The 18,938-nt window shown below is 48.6% G+C and overlaps 1 protein-coding gene across 1 annotated transcript in view; it reads right to left on the minus strand.

Moving 5' to 3' along the window:
- ARHGAP31 (Rho GTPase activating protein 31) overlaps positions 1–8,389 on the minus strand; it is a 603,437-nt gene extending 595,048 nt beyond the window's left edge. Inside the window, exon 1 of the mRNA XM_069635924.1 lies at positions 7,364–8,389. Within this exon, the coding sequence (XP_069492025.1) occupies positions 7,364–7,463 (100 nt within the window). The 5' untranslated portion in view covers positions 7,464–8,389. The remainder of the gene's footprint in view (positions 1–7,363) is intronic.
- Positions 8,390–18,938: the final 10,549 nt, after the last annotated feature.

Here is an 18,938-nt window from a genome sequence, read left to right on the forward strand (position 1 = left end):
TTAGACTTGCACAGTATGGATACTTCCATACAGATATTATTACATCTCTGACCCTGTTATCAGTCTCCACACTGAGGGTGTACCAGTGCCTACTCCGTAACTGACATACACCTTTCTGCCTCCTTCCAGATTCTATATAGTGAAATGTGGACACCCTTATTTTTGGTGTTAAGACATTGTTTCCAAAAGGAAGGATCTTTGATGGTATCAAGTTGATGGACAAATCTGCCTAAATCCAAGATGTAGACCTTCTAAGCGAGGGCATTCAGTCAGAACATGTTTTGCCGTCTCCAAAAGATATTTACTACGACAGATACAGCAAAAAACGATCTTGTACCTGGACAGAGAGTGCTGCACCCACTACGCCCAGTATCGGTAGATGATTAATACGAAGTAGAATAATAAAAGCTGTATAGTGGCCACAGCCAAGGCCGTGACCACCTAAAAGGTCCAAAAGAAACATATTGGGGGAACATGTAGAGTGGACACGGCCAAATCCCAATCCCGTACTCACTTCGGCCCTGGCCAGTGGGCCTGAAAGACATGCATAGTGGCAACGGCCGAGGCCGTGACCACCTAGTAGGTCCAAAAGAAACATATTGGGGGAACATGTACAGTGGACACGGCTGAAGGCTGTGGCCACTGCCCATGGCCAAGGGCCATGGCTTGTGGCCCGGTAGTGTTTTAAAATAAACAGTTGGCACAGCGAAAGGTCATGCTCACTAGCCAGTGCCCTGGCTAGTGGACCCGAACAGAATATTGGGGGAACATGTACAGTGGGTACGGCTGAAGGCTGTGACCACTGACCATGGCCAAAAGCCATAGCTAGTGGCCTGTAGAAAAACTATGGTATAACAAAATCCTTGAAATTCACTGAAAAACCTTAGTTACGGTGTAGTTAAGTTGTGCAGATTTAACGCAGCAAAACCCTTGAAATTCATTGGATGTGGGAAGTCATGACCAGTTTAAGTCAGTTTGTTCCCGTTGCAAGGCCCATGCGCACATATTATAAGAGAAGGGATTCACAAGGACATACAAAATGGCATTACGGTGGACATCAACAGGAGCTCGCTGAGTGAAGGTAGCCATGATTTCCCACATCCGCTGAGCTTTGTTTTTTCAACAACATATTTTATTGGTGTTTTACAACAGAAGTCGGGTCAAATCAGAGTACAAGCGAAGATAAGACTTAATAATGTGAGGCAACATCAATGACATAAGGCTATGCATTTGCTGAGTTTAGTACAATGCACAGTAACATCATCAGGAGGCGGTCGACAGGGAACTGTTTAGGTGCTCAATGCTTTGTACTCCATCCGAATACTGGTGGTTGTCGCACTATCACCGGGAATTGTACTGCATAGTCAAGAAAAGGGGCATCCGGTGTTGTAAAATCTCCCCATGACACCCAGTCGAGAGGCCGTTATTTTCTCTGCCACTGCTGTATCCCAGCATTTTGCCCACCACATGGTGATTGCTGGGCCTTCAGGTTGCTTCCAAAGCCGGGCGATCGTAACGTCAGCTGAATTTGAAGGGTTTTGTTGCGTTAAATCTGCACAACTTAACTGCACCTGCACTAAGGTTTTTTCAGTGAATATATATACATATGTATATTTCCACTAATCTTGATTCTTGTTTCAATAGAGTATATTTGTATATAGTGCAGTGGTCACCGCAATATAGTTACGTTCAGTATCAAGTTCCATACGAATCCTGAAAATGTAATTGCTAATAACCTTTGACTAGCATGACAGATTTGGCTGATATTTTGCAAACAAAAAGATTGTCACAGGCCCCCCAGATCGGACATTTTTGGAAGGATTTGTTAGAAAATTAAAAGGTTATTTAAAAAGATAATAAACGCTATTTTTCTGCCTACTCCCATTCATTTCCCCACACATTTCTATGCAGTGCGTAGAAAAAAATGCTGGACGGAATAGGACCAGGTACGAAACAAGTGCGTATGAAGCGTTGACTCGATTTCTGGGAGGGTTCTGGGGTTATTCTGTGCAGTCGTCATTAAAATATTTGACAGAGAAGCGGGTGCTTTGCAGCAGACAGGCTTTTCGGAAATGAAAAAGCTGCCATGTTTAACCGGGGTTATAACGGGTCTTACCGGGGTTGGCCGTAAACGAAAAGTGGGAAAATGCCATTTGGAGGAGGAAAAAGGTTGAAATGGCATCAGACTAGAGGTGGGGAGAGGGAGAGAGGATGCCATGAGAAATTGCTGGGGATCAAGTTCAGAGCTCAAACGTTTTCACATAACCGGGGTTATACTGGGGTTAACCACGGTTATAGTATAAAACAGGATTGGGAATGAAAGTGCGTCACACAAACAATAACTGCGGTTATTCACGGGCGTTTACGGATAACCGTGGTTAATTGTAGTATATTGCAATATATAACCACAGTTGTGGAAACAGAAGTTTTGTAAAAAGAGAGTTAAAAAATGAGAGTAATACAAAAAAAGAGGAATTTTACAGCTACAGTGAGGTGGGAGTAATATTTGGTGTGGCCCAAGGATATGGGTAATGGGTTACTTTTAGGAACCAAATGGTGCAACATGGGAAGTGGACACAGCCAAAGGCCATGGCTAATGTTCCCAAATGAATCCTAGTGGTGTGGCCATGGCTAAGGCCATGGCTAGTCGGCCCATTTAGGAAACCTACTGGATCAATATGCAGAGTGGCCACTGCTGAAGGCCGGGGGCACTGGCCATGGCCAAAGGCCATGGCGAGTACGACCGGAAGAAATCTATTGGGGTAACATGCAAAAGGGCCATGGCCGAAGGAGTGACCAAAGTGGGAATTCGCTTTTACATAGAAAGCTCAGTGGGTTCATGTACCTGCTTTGCCCCGATATGCGTGTGCATAACCTGAAGGTTGCTGGTTCGAAATCCCGGCTCTGTAACTACAAGCTTTCATCACATCATCTTTTGATGAGATTATTTCACAGTCCTCCCCTGACAGGACTGAGAAAGCATGGCAATGTGCTTTAAACAACCCTCACTTTAATTTGGTAGATACTGCTTGGACAAACCAATATGATTGTAAATACCACTTGTTAAGTGCTGTTCACGAACCCAGTGTATGTCAGACTGTCTCCATCGGTCCTGACTCTGGTACTGTTATGGCTCTGGCATCTGTGAGCTCTATGGCAAGCGCGTCATCTCCCTCTCAGAAGACTGCGTGGTTTGGCTAATTCCGTACATAGACCAGCAAGTTCACCATATGGAAGGGATATTTGCATTAATAAGTCCAGCATGCCTATGATACCTGCCACTGCCCAAAGAGAGCTTGTCATGCGTCCTGGGAACTTTAATATAATCAATGTTGATAAATCAGAGAGAGTCGAAACCAGACAGGAACTTAGAAATAAGGCACTGTCTTGGTTACACACTAAATTTGGGCCAGTCTATGTTAGAATACAGGACTTCCGATTTCTTCGAAGGATGAAAATTAGGGAATTGTAATTGGTTATTTATAACACGCTTAATATCCTGTGTTGCCCTGCGTCGTCTTGCTTCCAAGGCGAGCGCGTTGCCCCTGAACTATCCTCCCAGCCCCCCGGAGTGGTGTACTGGGACTAACACGGACTGTACTGTAATAGGTTGTGGCCAGAGCAATCTCCCCTTATTTTTGGGTCAGTGTATGAATCTGAAAAACATGTCACCTGCCTCTAATTTAAGGATTATTCTTAATTAATTGATCGTTTTTTTTTTCCCCTTTGTATCCTTTGTTATGCTTTTAGATGTTTGCTGTGTTTACCTGGTTATTTGCGTTGTCTGTTTTGGTTTTGTTTAGTGCCTTGATGCCCTATGGGCTACTATCAGTGCTATATAAATAATAAATAATAATATCTCTACAGAACCAGGAGTATTCATTCTTATCTGAGCCTGGCTATTAATGCGTCTGTGATTACCAAACACCTTTGAGAGACGCTGACCCGTGGTGATTGATGGCCATGGTTAAGCTCAGACTTCTGTGTTAATATTTTCAGCATTTGCTTGAAATCATTGCAGCTGAAAAGTTGTTTTGCGGTCAGAAACTGGCGACCTGGGGCGTGTGCAAGCCCCTCGATTCTAGGGAGAAATCTCCCCATAACATGGGCGGCCGCAGTGAACGTTCTCTATGCTTCTCATATATCTACATCATCATATCGCAGCTAGGTTTGCACTATATAAAACCCCATCCATACATGCATAGACAAACCTCTTCTTCTGTCCCACCATCTTCCGTAAGCACCTCCAGACTCTGCTATTCGCCCAGGATGCGACCATTGAGGGGCCTGAGAAAGAACTGCCATTGCCCTAACTAGTTCATTTGCTGTTGTAACCCTTGTAATCCGCGCCTCGATGCTTCCGGGTTTGGTGCGCTTCATAAATTAAATAAATAAATAAAATCGAACTTTATGTGTCTCTTGCCTGCTCCTGCTGAGCTACAGCTCCGTGATGGACGCAGGAATCTCATGCCAAAGCGGTGTGCTGCTGGAGTCTCGCTGGCCAGCCAAACCAGAGCGTAAAGGGTTAAATCCCTACGGTGCGGTGACATTGCATTGAACAAATGTGCCTCAGGCACGATCCAACAGAGCCATTCTGGATCTCCATAATACAGGGTGCTTCTGCTATGTTTACCATCAGCTAGAGCCACCGACCGCATTCTGGTGATAAACAGCATGACATCCGGTCAGGTCAGATAGCACAGCGAGTAAAGTGCCCGCTTTAGGTCATAGGTTCGAAGCGCCAAACTCAGCCTTTCATCCTTCCGAGGTCGATCAATGAGCACCACACACGGTGGGTAATAATAAGCAGTGCTCAGATACCTGAGGGTTCGTAGCGCTATATAAATGCTAAATTATTATTATTATTATCACTGTGTTTCTTATAGGTTAGAGCAGTGGTATTCAAACTTTTTCATACCGAATCCCCCCTTTGAGCAAAATATTGTTTCTGCTCCCCTCCAGGGGTTGGCCCCGATAAGTGGCCCAAAGTATGCCCAGGAGGGGCCCAGGCTCTTTAAAATGTACGCAGATTTTCGACTGCTTATATTTTCTATTAAAAACAACCACCTTAATCATTTTTATATTAAAAACAGTAATCGTAATACCTTTTTAAAGAGTCTGGGTCCTCCCGGACATCCTTTAAGTACCTCTAGGGGTGCCAGCCCCCCAGTTTGAAGACCACTGGGCTAGAGGATGTGTCAAAATGGGCCAAGCAAGTGGGTGCCTTATCACACGCGTGTGGGGTGTTTCTAAACAGCTCTTATTGGGTTCTTTTGTTAGAAATCGCTTCCCAAGTGGGGGGAAGTTTGACAGTACCGTTTTGGGCGGGGCACGGGAGGGCGGGTGCATGTGACTATGACATGCTGTGCACGCCGCTGCTTCGGCATATTGCAGGGCCCAGTGGGAGCAGCTGCAACCAGTGTGGTGGGGGAGGGGGAGTAGTGGTGATGAAATGAAATCCCCTCCCTGAAAGGCAAACCCTTGCGTCAGTATCTGCCCTTCTGTCTGGGGCGTGGCTGCACAGCTAATGCTCTGTAGGTTGGACCTCAAGACCTTGCTGTTTACCAATTGCACCCTTAGGGGTGTCCCTGTAAGCCAGGGGTCTGCCAACTTTGACTCTCCAGATGTTTCAGACTACAACTCCCATCTGCGCTCCCACTCCCACCCCTGCCCAATGTAAATATACATCTTTTGTTCATAACACGTAATGCTGGTGGTGTGCCTGTGTCTTCTTGACAGCCTGAAGACTTGAGACAATAGATAGTAGAACATGATTCGCCCAGGATCACACAGTTTGAGGAAGTGGCGAAACCTCCCTGGCCTGAACACAACAGGTCTCTTGACCCACAGGCACAACTTAGCCAACAGACACCATGTCCTCTTTCAGGATGTAGTCGTGGCTCAACGTGAGCCAAAGGACAGGCCCACTCATTAATGTATGGGTGAATGTCTGCATGCAGAGCAGGCAGAAGCCACAGAACTGTCGCGAGACTGCCGCTCAGACTCGTTGTTATAGCAACGGGCAAGAGAAATACAGTATGATGATATTGTGGCTAGCAAATGAAAGGGGGGCGGGGGGTTTGTCCTGCCGGAGAGTACATTGAAATGTCACGTAGCGCAACTAGGCGCTAGTAATCTCTGTACATATAATGACTGGCCCAGGGCCTCAGACATTGACCAAGCATAACACACTGCATCCCCCCCACCCCCTTTCTGAATAATGCCACTTAGCCAGTACACCACTCAGACGGAACATATGTCAAATGACTGAATGAATGGTTGGGTGAATGAAAGTTATTAGGGTTTGAAAGGAGGTGCCCCAGAACTGATAAGCTATTCATTCCGACTGTTGCCCTGAAAATCCAATAGCCTCGGTGAGCTTTTAGTCTGAACAAGTGGATGCATAGAAACCCCAGAGGAATGACTTCAGATGGGAATGTCAAAGCCAGCGCTACCCCTGTCTACGCCCCCCCCCCCTTCCACCGTCCCCCCACCTCTCGCCCCACACACACACTGGGTGCCTCGTTTGGACGTATTGTTGTTTTTGTTTTGTCTAATGTAACCTTGGCTGTAAATGTCCTCCTTAACTGACGTCATTTTCCCTGCTGGGCTCAATACAGCGAAAACAAACGGGCAGGGCAGCCGCGGAGGGTCAGGCAAGCCGCAATGCAACCAATCAGCGCCTTCCTCGTTCTCGCCTCTGCCCCACCCTGACTTCCCATTTCTGGAGGAGGTGCAGAACTCTGATGCCGAAAGCGAACAATCTGAAGATAGAGTGAATATAACACACATTGGTGGGCGTATAGCCTCGAGGCACTGAGTTTGCCTGGCCGGTGAAAGGCGAGCCTCAATAATTGTCTTATATGTTTCTTCTGTAGCAATCCTGATCCTCGCACTGACGCAACACACCTAGTTGTTTTGCAAAGCACAAACTTGAGCACCAGTCTGTCTCATGAACTCCCAGTATTGGCAGATAAGGAAAATTGCACTTTCGAAATTAACCTGATTCGCCCAAGATCACCCAAAGGGATTACAATACGGGACTGGTTTTACTCGGGTGCCTAATTTTTATTTAAGAAGGGCCTAATTCACAGAGCGTTTTCTACTGGGGTGTTGCCATTATAAGACGCTTCTGTGAATTAGGCCCCTTGGTTCTAATCCCAGCTCCCCCTTCACCTCCGTGTGTGATCTTGGGCAAATCCCTCCATCGCCACATCCTTCTCCCCATAACCTGCCAACATTCGGAGCACTCAGGCAGCAGCTAAACGTATCATATAAATAAATGACCAGTCGCAATTGTACATTATTAGAATATACGCAGTCGAATGACCCATCCGAACCAGTTCGCAACATTCGCACTCACCATCCTGGCCGGAGGTCTCCAAGTGCTCGGTCAGGTCGCAGCCGAAGGCGCCCCAGGCTCCCTTCTTTTTGCACTTCGGCTTCGAGCCCTTATTCTTCATGAGTTACTCCAGGAAGGGGCCCCCACTGTCCCCAGAAACGAGCCCCGGGGTTCTCCCCAGTCCTCAGGCGGCCGCGCCTCGCTCCGGTGACATGGGCGGCGGGATGTCCGGCTGCACCCCGGGCGGAGGCGCATGAATCTCCCAGAGGCCCGGCTGCTGTGGATGGAGGTAGAGGCGGATGACGGGGCGACTTCTAGTGCCTGGAAGCCCCGGATCTCAAAGCGCTGCGGCTGCTTCTTCTGCCCCGGCTACTAAGCGCTTCAGAGCAGCGCACATTCCACAGGCGAACGGTCCGCAAAGTCCGCAGGGTCCTCTTCTACGTGGCTCTCCGGGTCCAAAAATGAGAAATACTTGCGAGTGTTCAAATAAACTCAGTCCAGGTTTTAAGCCTCACATGTAAACTATAAAAACGAAACAAACCAGCAGGAAACCGTCACTATTTAACCGGATGCCGGTTAAAAAGGCAGTGCCAAACTCTGTGCATATATATATATGCCAGACTCTTTCTGGCATCAGAGAAGGGCTACCTGGCACCTGGTAGAAGTCTCTATTCGGAGCCCCGCTGCGCCACAGTGCGTCACCCTGTGTCCTCGGAGGCTGCGGGCACCCTCTTCTGCTCACCTCCCCCCGGACAGGGGTGCTAAGGGAGTTTCCTGTGCCACTCTCCCTCCGCGCGTCCCATCCCTTTCCTTGCAGAAATCACTGCCTCGTCCAGCTGAGGAAACGCCGCGAGGAAGTTGACCGGGGAGGGAGGGCACGAGGGGGGTGGGGGGGCGGAGGGACAGGAGACTTTCTTTGTCAGTTGTTGGTGTGCTGGGTGCGGAGGAGGGAGCTCAGGGGAGGGTGCCCTGACATGCTAAAGATAACGGGACATGGCGCTGGCTCAGCCCTGGGAGGGGAACTGGGCTGCAAGCTCGGCCACTTCCTGTGCCTCAAAGCTCCAGTTTTTGAAAAAGCAGAGTGGCGGTGAAGGCAGAGAGCTTCCTGGTGAGGGGGAAGCGGGGGGAGGATGAACTGACAGCAAACATCTTTGAATTCCGGCCTCTCTGCTAAACCGCATCTTCCAGCTGGCCTCTCTAGGAAGACAGTCTGGGTCTTTTCAGACATTTAAAACATATTTGTTCACGTCCCCTTCTTGTAAATACACTCTCTCTAAAGCATACACTTAAAAATGAAAAGTACCTCAATGAGGCAATTACCCTCTGCCCAAAGTTGGTAAAGTCCAAGGGCCCGATTCATGTAATTATTTGCGCAGAAAATGGGGAACTTGCGCGCCAAACTGCGTGCGAAATCCTGTCCTTCGATTCATGGAATCGAATGCGCAGGACTTTCCCAGGACTTGTGTGGTGTTCGCGCAGGCTCGGCACGCCTCTGCGAACCGCAGAACGTCTTGCGCGGGACACCACCCAGAGCGCAGGTGTGGCGTGCGCAGTGGGTTGGGAAAGGGGGGAAACACAGGAAATGGGGAAGAACATGCAAAAAAGTGGGTGTTACGAAGGACGGGCCGCAGGCAGTCTGTCGCACGCCCACAATTGCGCCAAGCGACACGTATTCATGGAACCACCCACGCAGCATCTTGGCATAGAAATTTCCACGCAAATGCCTCAACCACTACGCCACCCGAAGGCAGGCATAAAGATACTTACGCATAGGAATCGCAGCGCTGAGGTGGGTTTGCATGTTGGATTTAGGGGTGCGTACATGCAACCGGAGTTCCGATCTAACTTAGGGGTGCACGCACACAGTGTAGCAGGGTGCAGGAACGGTTTACGGGGGTTCACACACAGATTTTCTTAGTTTAACCTTAGTTCAGAAGTGTCATACACTTGTCGGTGTGCCAGCAACAGTTACGGGGGACCCTGCACAGGGTCTCCGAGATGCGGGCCTGCTTGCAGGGCCCTCACGCACTGTTCAAAGGGTGCATGTATTCGCGCCTGAGGGAGCACGCAAAGGTAGCTGTTCTGGCTGTTCATGCTTTGCGTGGGGGCGTGTCAGGGACAATCCGTGCGCAACTTACGAATACGGGTACGAGGCGCAGCAAATTCCATGAATGAATACATGGGGCGCACATTTTTTATTCTGCGTGCAGGCTCGTGCAGTGTCGTTCTTAGCACGCAGCAATTGCAGGAGCAGTGCACACTTTTCCATGAATCGGGCCCTAGTGCGTAGACAACAAGAGTGCGATTTGAGGGGTTATTTTTGTTTTTGATACAACCTATTTTTACAGAAAATGATGATTTCTAGCATTGATTGTCATCTGCAGAGGGCAGAATAGCGCAAGCTTTTAAAACATTCAATTAACATAAAGCAATGCCGTTAAATCTGTTTCTAAGAAGAAGGGCTGCTAATCAGACCCCCCTTTCATACAGGTTCCATACCCAAATTATAATATGTCCTTGTGACTTTGTTGCAAGCAGTCTCCTGGCATCTGCAGCTCTGGCTTTGCATTGCATAGAGCAGGTTCAAAGGTGACTTGGGTATCGTTGACAGCTGCTGGGACACAAACCCCTTGCAGGGAGAAGTGGGTTTTTAATCTTCTGCACCTCTGATCTTAGTTATAATAGTTGCATGTCATAGTCAGTCTGGTGGCACATAAAGCATTACACATAAGCCATGCCTTGTATTTGCATGGTGACTGTTAAGAGCACACAATTATACAGGCACAGCAATTTGATATCACACTAGTGTCACCTCTGTGAGAAGAATTGCAGCTATGACAGGACTGATGTGTATGAAAGTCTGGTCTGACAGTCTTTTTATAGCCATGTGGAACAATGGTCAGGATGTCATCCCTTTAATTCTCAAGCAATAAACTAGTGCATGTCTGTGTAGCTTCATGGATGGATGCATATTTGCTTCATGGCTAACGCGACTATGTCGCAATGTCTCTAATTACATCATCGCTACCTGGCTTTGTTGTCAGTCGATCTGGTCCATTGATGAGACCTCTGTCTCCTCAAAACCATCAAATGGATACGGTTTAAATGGCTGTCTGAGAGAATATTTCTTGTCATATCTGTGATACATTGGTGCAGTTGGTGACTGGCCAAACACCGAGTTACACCTTCCATTCTTCATTCTGTGGGTTGACAGTCACATAGGGGTATAAGGGCCATTCCCAGGACCCTTTCTTCAGCAGACAGCCAGTGCAGGTGTAGTCAATCAGTGCTGATTCTGCTGCAAGGACTTCTGGTAGCTGTAGTCATCAGGGTTTCAGGGAACCTGCTCACACCCAGGCACTCACACCCAGGCACCCACAGTGGGAGGCGGATGGGGGGAGGTGGGGTAGCCCACTGTGTGGCACTCCAAAACGGGGCCCATATATATATATATACACAAACAGTGCTGGCTGAAACAAACGGTGCTGGCTGTTCAAATGGGATGGAAGTTTGAAAACATCCTGCAGCACCAAAAACATTTCCCGCGCACACGTGGTGCACAGTTGCAAAAACACAGCATAAAGCTGTACGTTCATTAAGGCATTAAAATTAGCCAACCCATGATGTTGGGACTGTTATGGAAGATCAAGATCATGACAAGTACATGATACTACCCAAAGGTAGCAAAAGAATGATCGCCACGTGTTGTTGGATAAGCCAAAGTCTGTTCCATGGCCCAATGCCAAAAATTGCCATATGAGTAAGTATAAGAACAAAAAGCATGGCGGCAAGCCAAAGACAGCTAAAAGTGCTAGTGCATAATGATATAACATAAGTGCAGCAGACTTCAAAGTCTTTTCAAAAGTAACCACTGAACTACTACTACTGAACTACTACTGAACTGCCGAAATGCTAAAGTGCATATAAGTGAACAGGTCAATAGATAAAAGAAAGCAACTATGATTCAGCATTAATCCTAGAAAAGTCAAACTCGATCAACATGTAATACAAATTTCATCAAAAATGACTTTAATAAGTTCATTGAAAAGACACCAAACATTTAATCAGAGAAAAATTCATCGCAAGATAATTCATTAAAAGGTTTACAAAATTCATTAGGTGGAAAAACACTTCCCAGAGGACTTCTGTAAGTGTAGAAAGTGCAGACTACAAGACAAAGTTCAATGGTTGCATGGATGTTGTTAAAACCACTGAGGTGGTAGCAGCATTAGTTAAAGAACACAACATACAGTTCTTCATCCCCATTGAGGCCTAGAGGTTTAAGTGTTTCAAAATGAGGATGAGTTTGGCCTCTGATTGTCTTAATTTTAGTTGTCTATTGCCACTTGGTAGATGTTTGGGGATGTGTGCTAATCCTATAAACTTCATGCAACCCACATCTCTATTATGATGTTCTAAATATGTATATATATTTTTAAAAAATGTCCATTTAACCGTCATGAACAAGCAAGAAAGGTTAAATGGCAGCCACACGGGACTCTTACAGGATGGAACACATGGTTGGATTGGCCTATAGGGAAATCTTGAGATTTCCCGGTTAACCTCTGCGCACTGGGCCTCTTTTGTGTGGTAACCTATTTTCTTTCCACATGTTCTCATAGTAAAAGTTTTGGGCTTGCTGAAAATGTGTAACATGTGTCCACTTTGAAAATTATTTCCAGGGCCTCTTTTGGTTACCAGTCCACCCCTGAAAGAACACGTGGCTGTCAACCTTTTCTTAAGTTTTTTTACTCTGCTAACAGAGATTACTTGTCTTTTTAAGAAACAACTTTGAATAACTTTTTTAATAAAGTGGCATTTATTAACACACTTTTGCACTCTAAAGATGTGTGCCTGATTTTTTCTTTGCTGCCACACCTCTCGTTTGGATACAATCTCACAACGGGTATATAAACGTTTTTTTACTTATTTATTATGGTGTAGCTTCACAGTACCCAGAGTCATCTGCTATGCTTAGAGACTAGGCACTCCTTTGAAGCCTTTTCTTATTTGCAATATATGTATATTCTAAATAATACTAGCCATTTCGGCCAATGTGTCCACATCTTTAAAAGATACTATTTCCCCCAGTTTCAAAACAAGTATGGTATCGGAGAAAAGTTACTTGCACATCTGATACTTATCAACACATGTATATTCATCTTGGTTCCCCTGTATAAGTGAAAGGTAATGAATGTATTGTCTATGTTCTGGTCATTGTATTGTAGATGATGGCCAGGAAACATTTGATTCACACAGTTTGAATTTGTAAAATAATGCTTTCATAGAATCTTCCACCCGTTCTGAACACATATGTGTGGAGTCTTCTCAGAATATGTATGTGCAGCTTTTAATGAACACGTTTCTGTGACTTTCACTAAGCATTAGTCTGCTACTTTCAATCTATATGTGTGTGTGACTTTTAATGCAGTTGTGCTGTGAGTGCAGCTTTAAAAACACATTGCTGTGTGCACTGCTTTCAATCTATCTATTCCTATTGAGTTGCCTGCCAGCTTAACAAGTTTGGGCTGGAGATGTAATCGTTCATAGTACAAATTAAAATGTTAAAACATCCTTTCCCTGACACATTATGCATTGGTCTGTTTATGCATTAAAAGATAAGGGACTGCAAGGACTTAACACTTTGCAGTATTCTAAGTGAATAGACCTTATTCCCTATACTCATTTATATTGCACAAACATCTTATTTATGGCTAGACCTCCTCCGGTGGCAATTATGCATGATATCAACTCAGACAATAGCGTGTCATGGCTACACTGTGATCCAAATGATTCTACACAAGTTTAAGACACTAATTTTATTTTAAAGGGAACTTAACTTTGCAAAAGCAATTCTACATTTATGGGCCACCAACATGCATTCAGTTTTAAATCTCATCTCTCAATATAAAATACACCAGGCTAGCTTCTTGGCACTCAATATAAATGTGAGACACAGGGCACCCTATTTAAGAAAGTACCTGTATTGTTGTCATTTTAACATTCCTTTGTCCCCAACCCTGTGCTCCTGAGAATTTCTATGTAAAACACGCTGGGCAATCTGGATTTACATTTGGGGCTTGTCGTACTTTTTAAAAGTGGATTCTTGTTTTTGGAGAATCATCAGAATCATCAAGGACTCTCTCAGTCTGGAATTACTGCCTCAGCAAGGGCAACTGCTTATCTGGAACCCAATTTCCAACGTGTGTGGCTCATCTGTCTCTCTAAGGGGTTCTCTCTCCAGCCTGACTGCTTGTCTCCAATGGTCTCAGCTTTCCACGGCCATCTCTAGTTGTTTCCAAGATTCTTCCAGCGTCACCTCTCCATATTCCATAATAATATAGCTTCTATGAGAATGCTTATCATATAATGTTTAACTCCTCCCAGATCTTGTGACAGCGGTGTGGTTTCTACAAGTCTCATGACATTGAAATAAAGGGATGCATGAGTTCACTCCTAATGGAAAATGGCAATTTTGTTTTTTATATGACTTAGAAATTAACAGGGTAATTCATAGAATTCAGCGCACAAGTAGCGCACGCGGCTGGCGCACAGCGTGCGCGTGCGATAGTCTGCGCCAGCCGCGTGCGCCAAAACCGAATCCGGCGCACAGCGTATTCATGGATTTTAGGCTCCCAAACCAGCCGTGGCGCAGAGTATCGCAGCGACCCTGCAGCAGCGCCAGTAACGCCCCCAAGAACGCCCTCGCGCAAGGAAAAGCCATCAAAATCGCTAAATCATCGCAAAGGGCTGCGCTAACCCTGGACCAGTTTACAGGGCTGCCAAACAAGGAACGCAAAGCGGGTAACGTGCATATCAGGGGTACGCGTGAAGTTATACACGCGATTAGCCAGGGTACGTGTATTACAGGGGTACGCGGGAAGTATAACACGCGATTAGCCAGGGTACGTGTATTACAGGGGTATGCGGTAAGTCTAACATGCGATTAGCCAGGGTACGTGTATTACAGGGGTACGCGGGAAGTTTAACACGCGATTAGCCAGGGTACGTGTATTACAGGGGTATGCGGGAAGTTTAACATGCGATTAGCCAGGGTACGTGTATTACAGGGGTACGCGGGAAGTTTAACACGCGATTAGCCAGGGTACGTGTATTACAGGGGTACGCGGGAAGTTTAACACGCGATTAGCCAGGGTACGTGTATTACAGGGGTACGCGGGAAGTTTAACACACGATTAGCCAGGGTACGTGTATTACAGGGGTATGCGGGAAGTTTAACATGCGATTAGCCAGGGTACGTGTATTACAGGGGTACGCGGGAAGCTTAACACGCGATTAGCCAGGGTACGTGTATTACAGGGGTACGCGGGAAGTTTAACACGCGATTGGCCAGGGTACGTGTATTACAGGGGTATGCGGGAAGTTTAACACGCGATTAGCCAGGGTACGTGTATTACAGGGGTGCGCAGGAATTATCACACGCGATTTGGCTGGGTACGTGTATTACAGGGGTGCGTGGGAATCATCACACGCGATTTGGCTGGGTACGTGTATTACAGGGGTGCGTGGGAAGTCACACGCGATTAGGCTGGGTGGGTCCTCACAGGTGTTCCCTGTACACCCTCCACGGCCCCTGCAGGCAGCCTACAAAACAGGGGACTACCCTGCACACCTGCTCATGTCCCCCTGCACCCCCACCCCCCAGCAGTGCAGGGGCAGCCTCCACCAGGCCCCCACCCATGCCTCCCACCACCCCCAACCTCCAGCAGTGCAGGGGCAGCCTCCACCAGGCCCCCACCCATGCCTCCCACCACCCCCAACCCTCAGCAGTGCAGGGGCAGCCTCCACCAGGCCCCCACCCATGTCTCCCACCACCCCCACCCCCCCGCCACCAGGGGCACTCTCCACCAGGCCCCCACCCATGTCTCCCACCACCCCCACCCCCCCGCCACCAGGGGCACTCTCCACCAGGCCCCCACCCATGTCTCCCACCACCCCCACCCCCCCGCCACCAGGGGCACTCTCCACCAAGCCCCCACCCATGTCTCCCACCACCCCCACCAGTGCAGGGGCACCCTCCACCAGGCCCCCACCCATGTCTCCCAACACCCCCACCCACCAGCACTGTGGGGCACGTGGCCAGCAGGCAGTCAGGCAGCAGCAGATGGCAGGTGGGAGCGTGCTCAGGGCTCTGGGGGGCAGTAATTTGGCCTCCTGGCCAGGAGCGTGGTCTCTCGTGTGTGAACGCGTGGACAGCCTGATAGGTAGTGAAATCCCACACGTCAGCAAAGGCCCTTAGCGCGTAAACCCGTCAACAGCATATGCGCGCCTATAGTCACCTGCACGTGCAGGAAATTGTTGCGTGACACGTCCCAGTGCCAAAGCGTGTGATTGGTGAAAATGGATGTACACGTAGAAGTGACAAAGCGTGTGATTGGTGAAAATGGATCTACACGCAGAAGTGGCAAAGCGTGTGAATGGTGAAAATGGATCTACACGCAGAAGTGACAAAGCGTGTGATTGGTGAAAATGGATCTACACGCAGGAGTGACAAAGCGTGTGATTGGTGAACGTACACGCCGCGTAAGTGACGCTGTACGTGTGGGCCTGTATATAAGGTACATGTAGAACACCATTTCCTTGTACGTGCTTTTCGTGGAGAGCGAGTGGGTGAAATCTGTACTTCTTGTCGTTTCACACGCGATTTACTTCACGGCGTTTCCAGTTCGTATTCCCTGTTACCTCTGACAGCTTTTTCTCTTTTTTCTCTTTTACTGGTTTACCTGGGCCTGTTCCCTCAAACAGTGTCCCCTTCTACTGTTGTCCTGTCTTCTCAGACAGCGTACACATCTTCTTTTGGCGGGGGTTTAGCCAGCCAAACGCGCTCATTCTTCACGCTCTTTTACCTGGCAGACGGTGAGTCACGCACGTATCCAACTTCTGTGCTTGCCCCGTGTGTAGCCTACCCCTTCAGAGGTCATTCTAGGCTGCGTGTGACACGCATACGTTCATTCTTGTGTTACTGGGTGCCACAGCGTAGTGCAGGTTTTTCTTTCTGCACACGTGGTCTAGGAGGGGTTGCGTGCACGTCATCTCCCTTTTTTGGGCCTCCTGTGCGTTGCGTGACCCGTCATCTTTCCCCAGGGGTTACAATCAGCCGTGCTAGAGCACTAGGGTACAATTACCATCTGGTACCCAACCCCTTTGACCCCCAATTGCCCAGGACAATTGTCTACAGCCACTCCCATACGCACATTAATATCAGTGCCATGGCTGGGAGGCGAGGATTCCGTAAGGGTGGCAAAGGTGGAAGAGCCACAAGTGGTGGCCGTGGTGGATCCGGTAGGGGACGTGGTCGTAACTTGCAGGGTGAGCCTGTCCCCCCATGTGTGGAGGACCAGTCAAGGGCACCCATCACCCCCCCCCCTCCCGTTGAGGCTGAAGTGGCTGACACCATCCATGCTCAGCCCTTGTTGGACCAGCCCATTGTGGCACCAGACCTGGCTGACTCCATGGCTGACTTCCAGGTCAGCAGGGCTACGACACGTGCGCTGGTGCACGTTGATGCCATCATGCCACGTGGATCTGGGGCAGCAAGGTCATCTGCTGCACCAAGGAGGCAGGGCGGAGTGGCTGCAGGGGCAGCTGCGGCTCCATCCACCCCAGCCCTCACACACCCAGCCAGGACAGTGTCGGTCCTAGTCCATGCTGCTGACATTCCCCCTGACACCATCACACTAGAGCCAATGCCTGCACCAACTCCCATGCTGAGTGTGCAATCCCACACTCCTGATACAGAGTCCACCAGGGCTCCTGCCCCTAGTGTCCAGAGCGGCGCAGGACACTCAGGATCACCACCACCTTCCAAGCGGAAGAGGAAGAGTGCTCGTCCGGCACAGGCTGATGCCCCAGACACGGCTACACAGTCCGGCCCGTCCAGGAAGCCCAGCTTCACGGATGACGAACTGAATGCACTTGTCGAGTATGTGTCCGGACATGACAACGAGATGGTCATTGTTGCAGGATCCAAGACCACACCTGCACAACGCCAGGCACACTGGCAGACCGTTGCGGACATCGTAAGTGCCCTTGGAATCGTGAGGCGCACAGCCAATGATTGCTATAAGCGCTGGAATGACCTAAAGCGCAGGGCAAAGAGTAAGCTGGCCTCAAGTCATGCCGCAACTCTAGTGACTGGAGGTGGGTCTCCAGTAGTAGACATGGAACTCACTCCACATGAGTCAGTCGCTGGGACCTACGTCACGGAGGAACAGATCCAAGGCGTGGGAGATCTGGCTGATTACGAGGCATTGTCCGGTGAGTGCACATGCATGTGTGTGTCATCCATGTGCATGGTGTGTGTGTGAGGGCTTCTGTTCGGGTGCCAGGTGAGAGTGTGTGCGCCTGAGTCGTATGGGTCAGCCATGTGCTTCATGCAATCCTTCCTGCGCAGCTGCATTTGGCCATAGCAGTATCCCTTCTGCCAACAGTAGACATCTAGCACAACTGCACGCCAGTTGCCCTTGAAGTGTCACCTTGACACAACATATTTGCTTCTTTTTCACTGTTCATTCAGTCAGTTTGTTTGCATTCCACCACTTTCACTAGGCATGTCGCTGTCCACTAGTCACATGTCTGACATGGGTATGGTAAAGTGGAGTGACTTTGTTACCTGGATATCATTTGTACACACATGTCCCTGTGCAATTTGACCATTTCAGACTGGCAGCTCCAGGTGAAAAATCTGACCTGTTAGAATTAGAAAAGCTATTACCTGCGGGAACTGGACTGAATGAATAGGTGCTGCCCTCCTCTCCATCTTCACTCAATAGCAATGGTACATGCCATCTGTGTGATGGCATGTGTGTTTCACCTGCCAATCACAGGCCAATGTGTGATGCCACTGCCAGGCAGCATGCAGAAAATTTGTTCATCTTCCATCTTGGTGTCATCAGTGTGTGCCATTTGCCTGCACTTCATACGCAGTGAGGGTGCATGCATGGGAGGGTTTTAGTCATGTGGGACATGTGTCAATCAAGTACTGGTTCTCTTGCTTCTCAGCCCTCAATGTGTGCCATGGTGCTAATGCCTGTTTCCATTTCTTTGTTTTCATGTCTTTGCAGGGGAAGATGCACCTGATACTGCTGGGGTTGTGGAGATGGTGCAGACCCAGGAGGTGTCCCAGGGCCGACCAACCACCAGTGAGGGACGTGGTGTGGTGGTGGGGGAGAACCCACAAGTGCTGCAGGTCGTGCTCTCAAGGGGTGTCTCTGGCTGCACCTCCCCCGAGCTGTACTCAGGTGTTGATTCAGATGAGACCTACGTGCCGTCGCAGGTGAGTGTTCCAGGGAGGGATTCTGTTCTGTCTCACCCACCTGCACCAGGGTCAGTACCCTCCATGGGGATGTCAGTGTTGGCAGCTACGCCTTCGGTGGTTACGGATGCAGGGTCACACTCCGCGACATCTGATCCTGTTCCTGGGCCAGCAGATCAGAGGGGGAATGCAGTCCTGCAGCCTCAGGCAGTGCCGGCACAGCAAGGCGCAGTTCGCCTTGCCCCAGACAGGTGTGGTGCCCGCCGACGTGGTGGCCGTACGCCACCCGGCAATACCGCATGGGAGCAATCCATTTACGGT

The sequence above is a fragment of the Ambystoma mexicanum genome, chromosome 7p (assembly GCF_040938575.1).
Source record: "Ambystoma mexicanum isolate Mex_15411 chromosome 7p, UKY_AmexF1_1, whole genome shotgun sequence".
NCBI lineage: Eukaryota > Metazoa > Chordata > Amphibia > Caudata > Ambystomatidae > Ambystoma > Ambystoma mexicanum.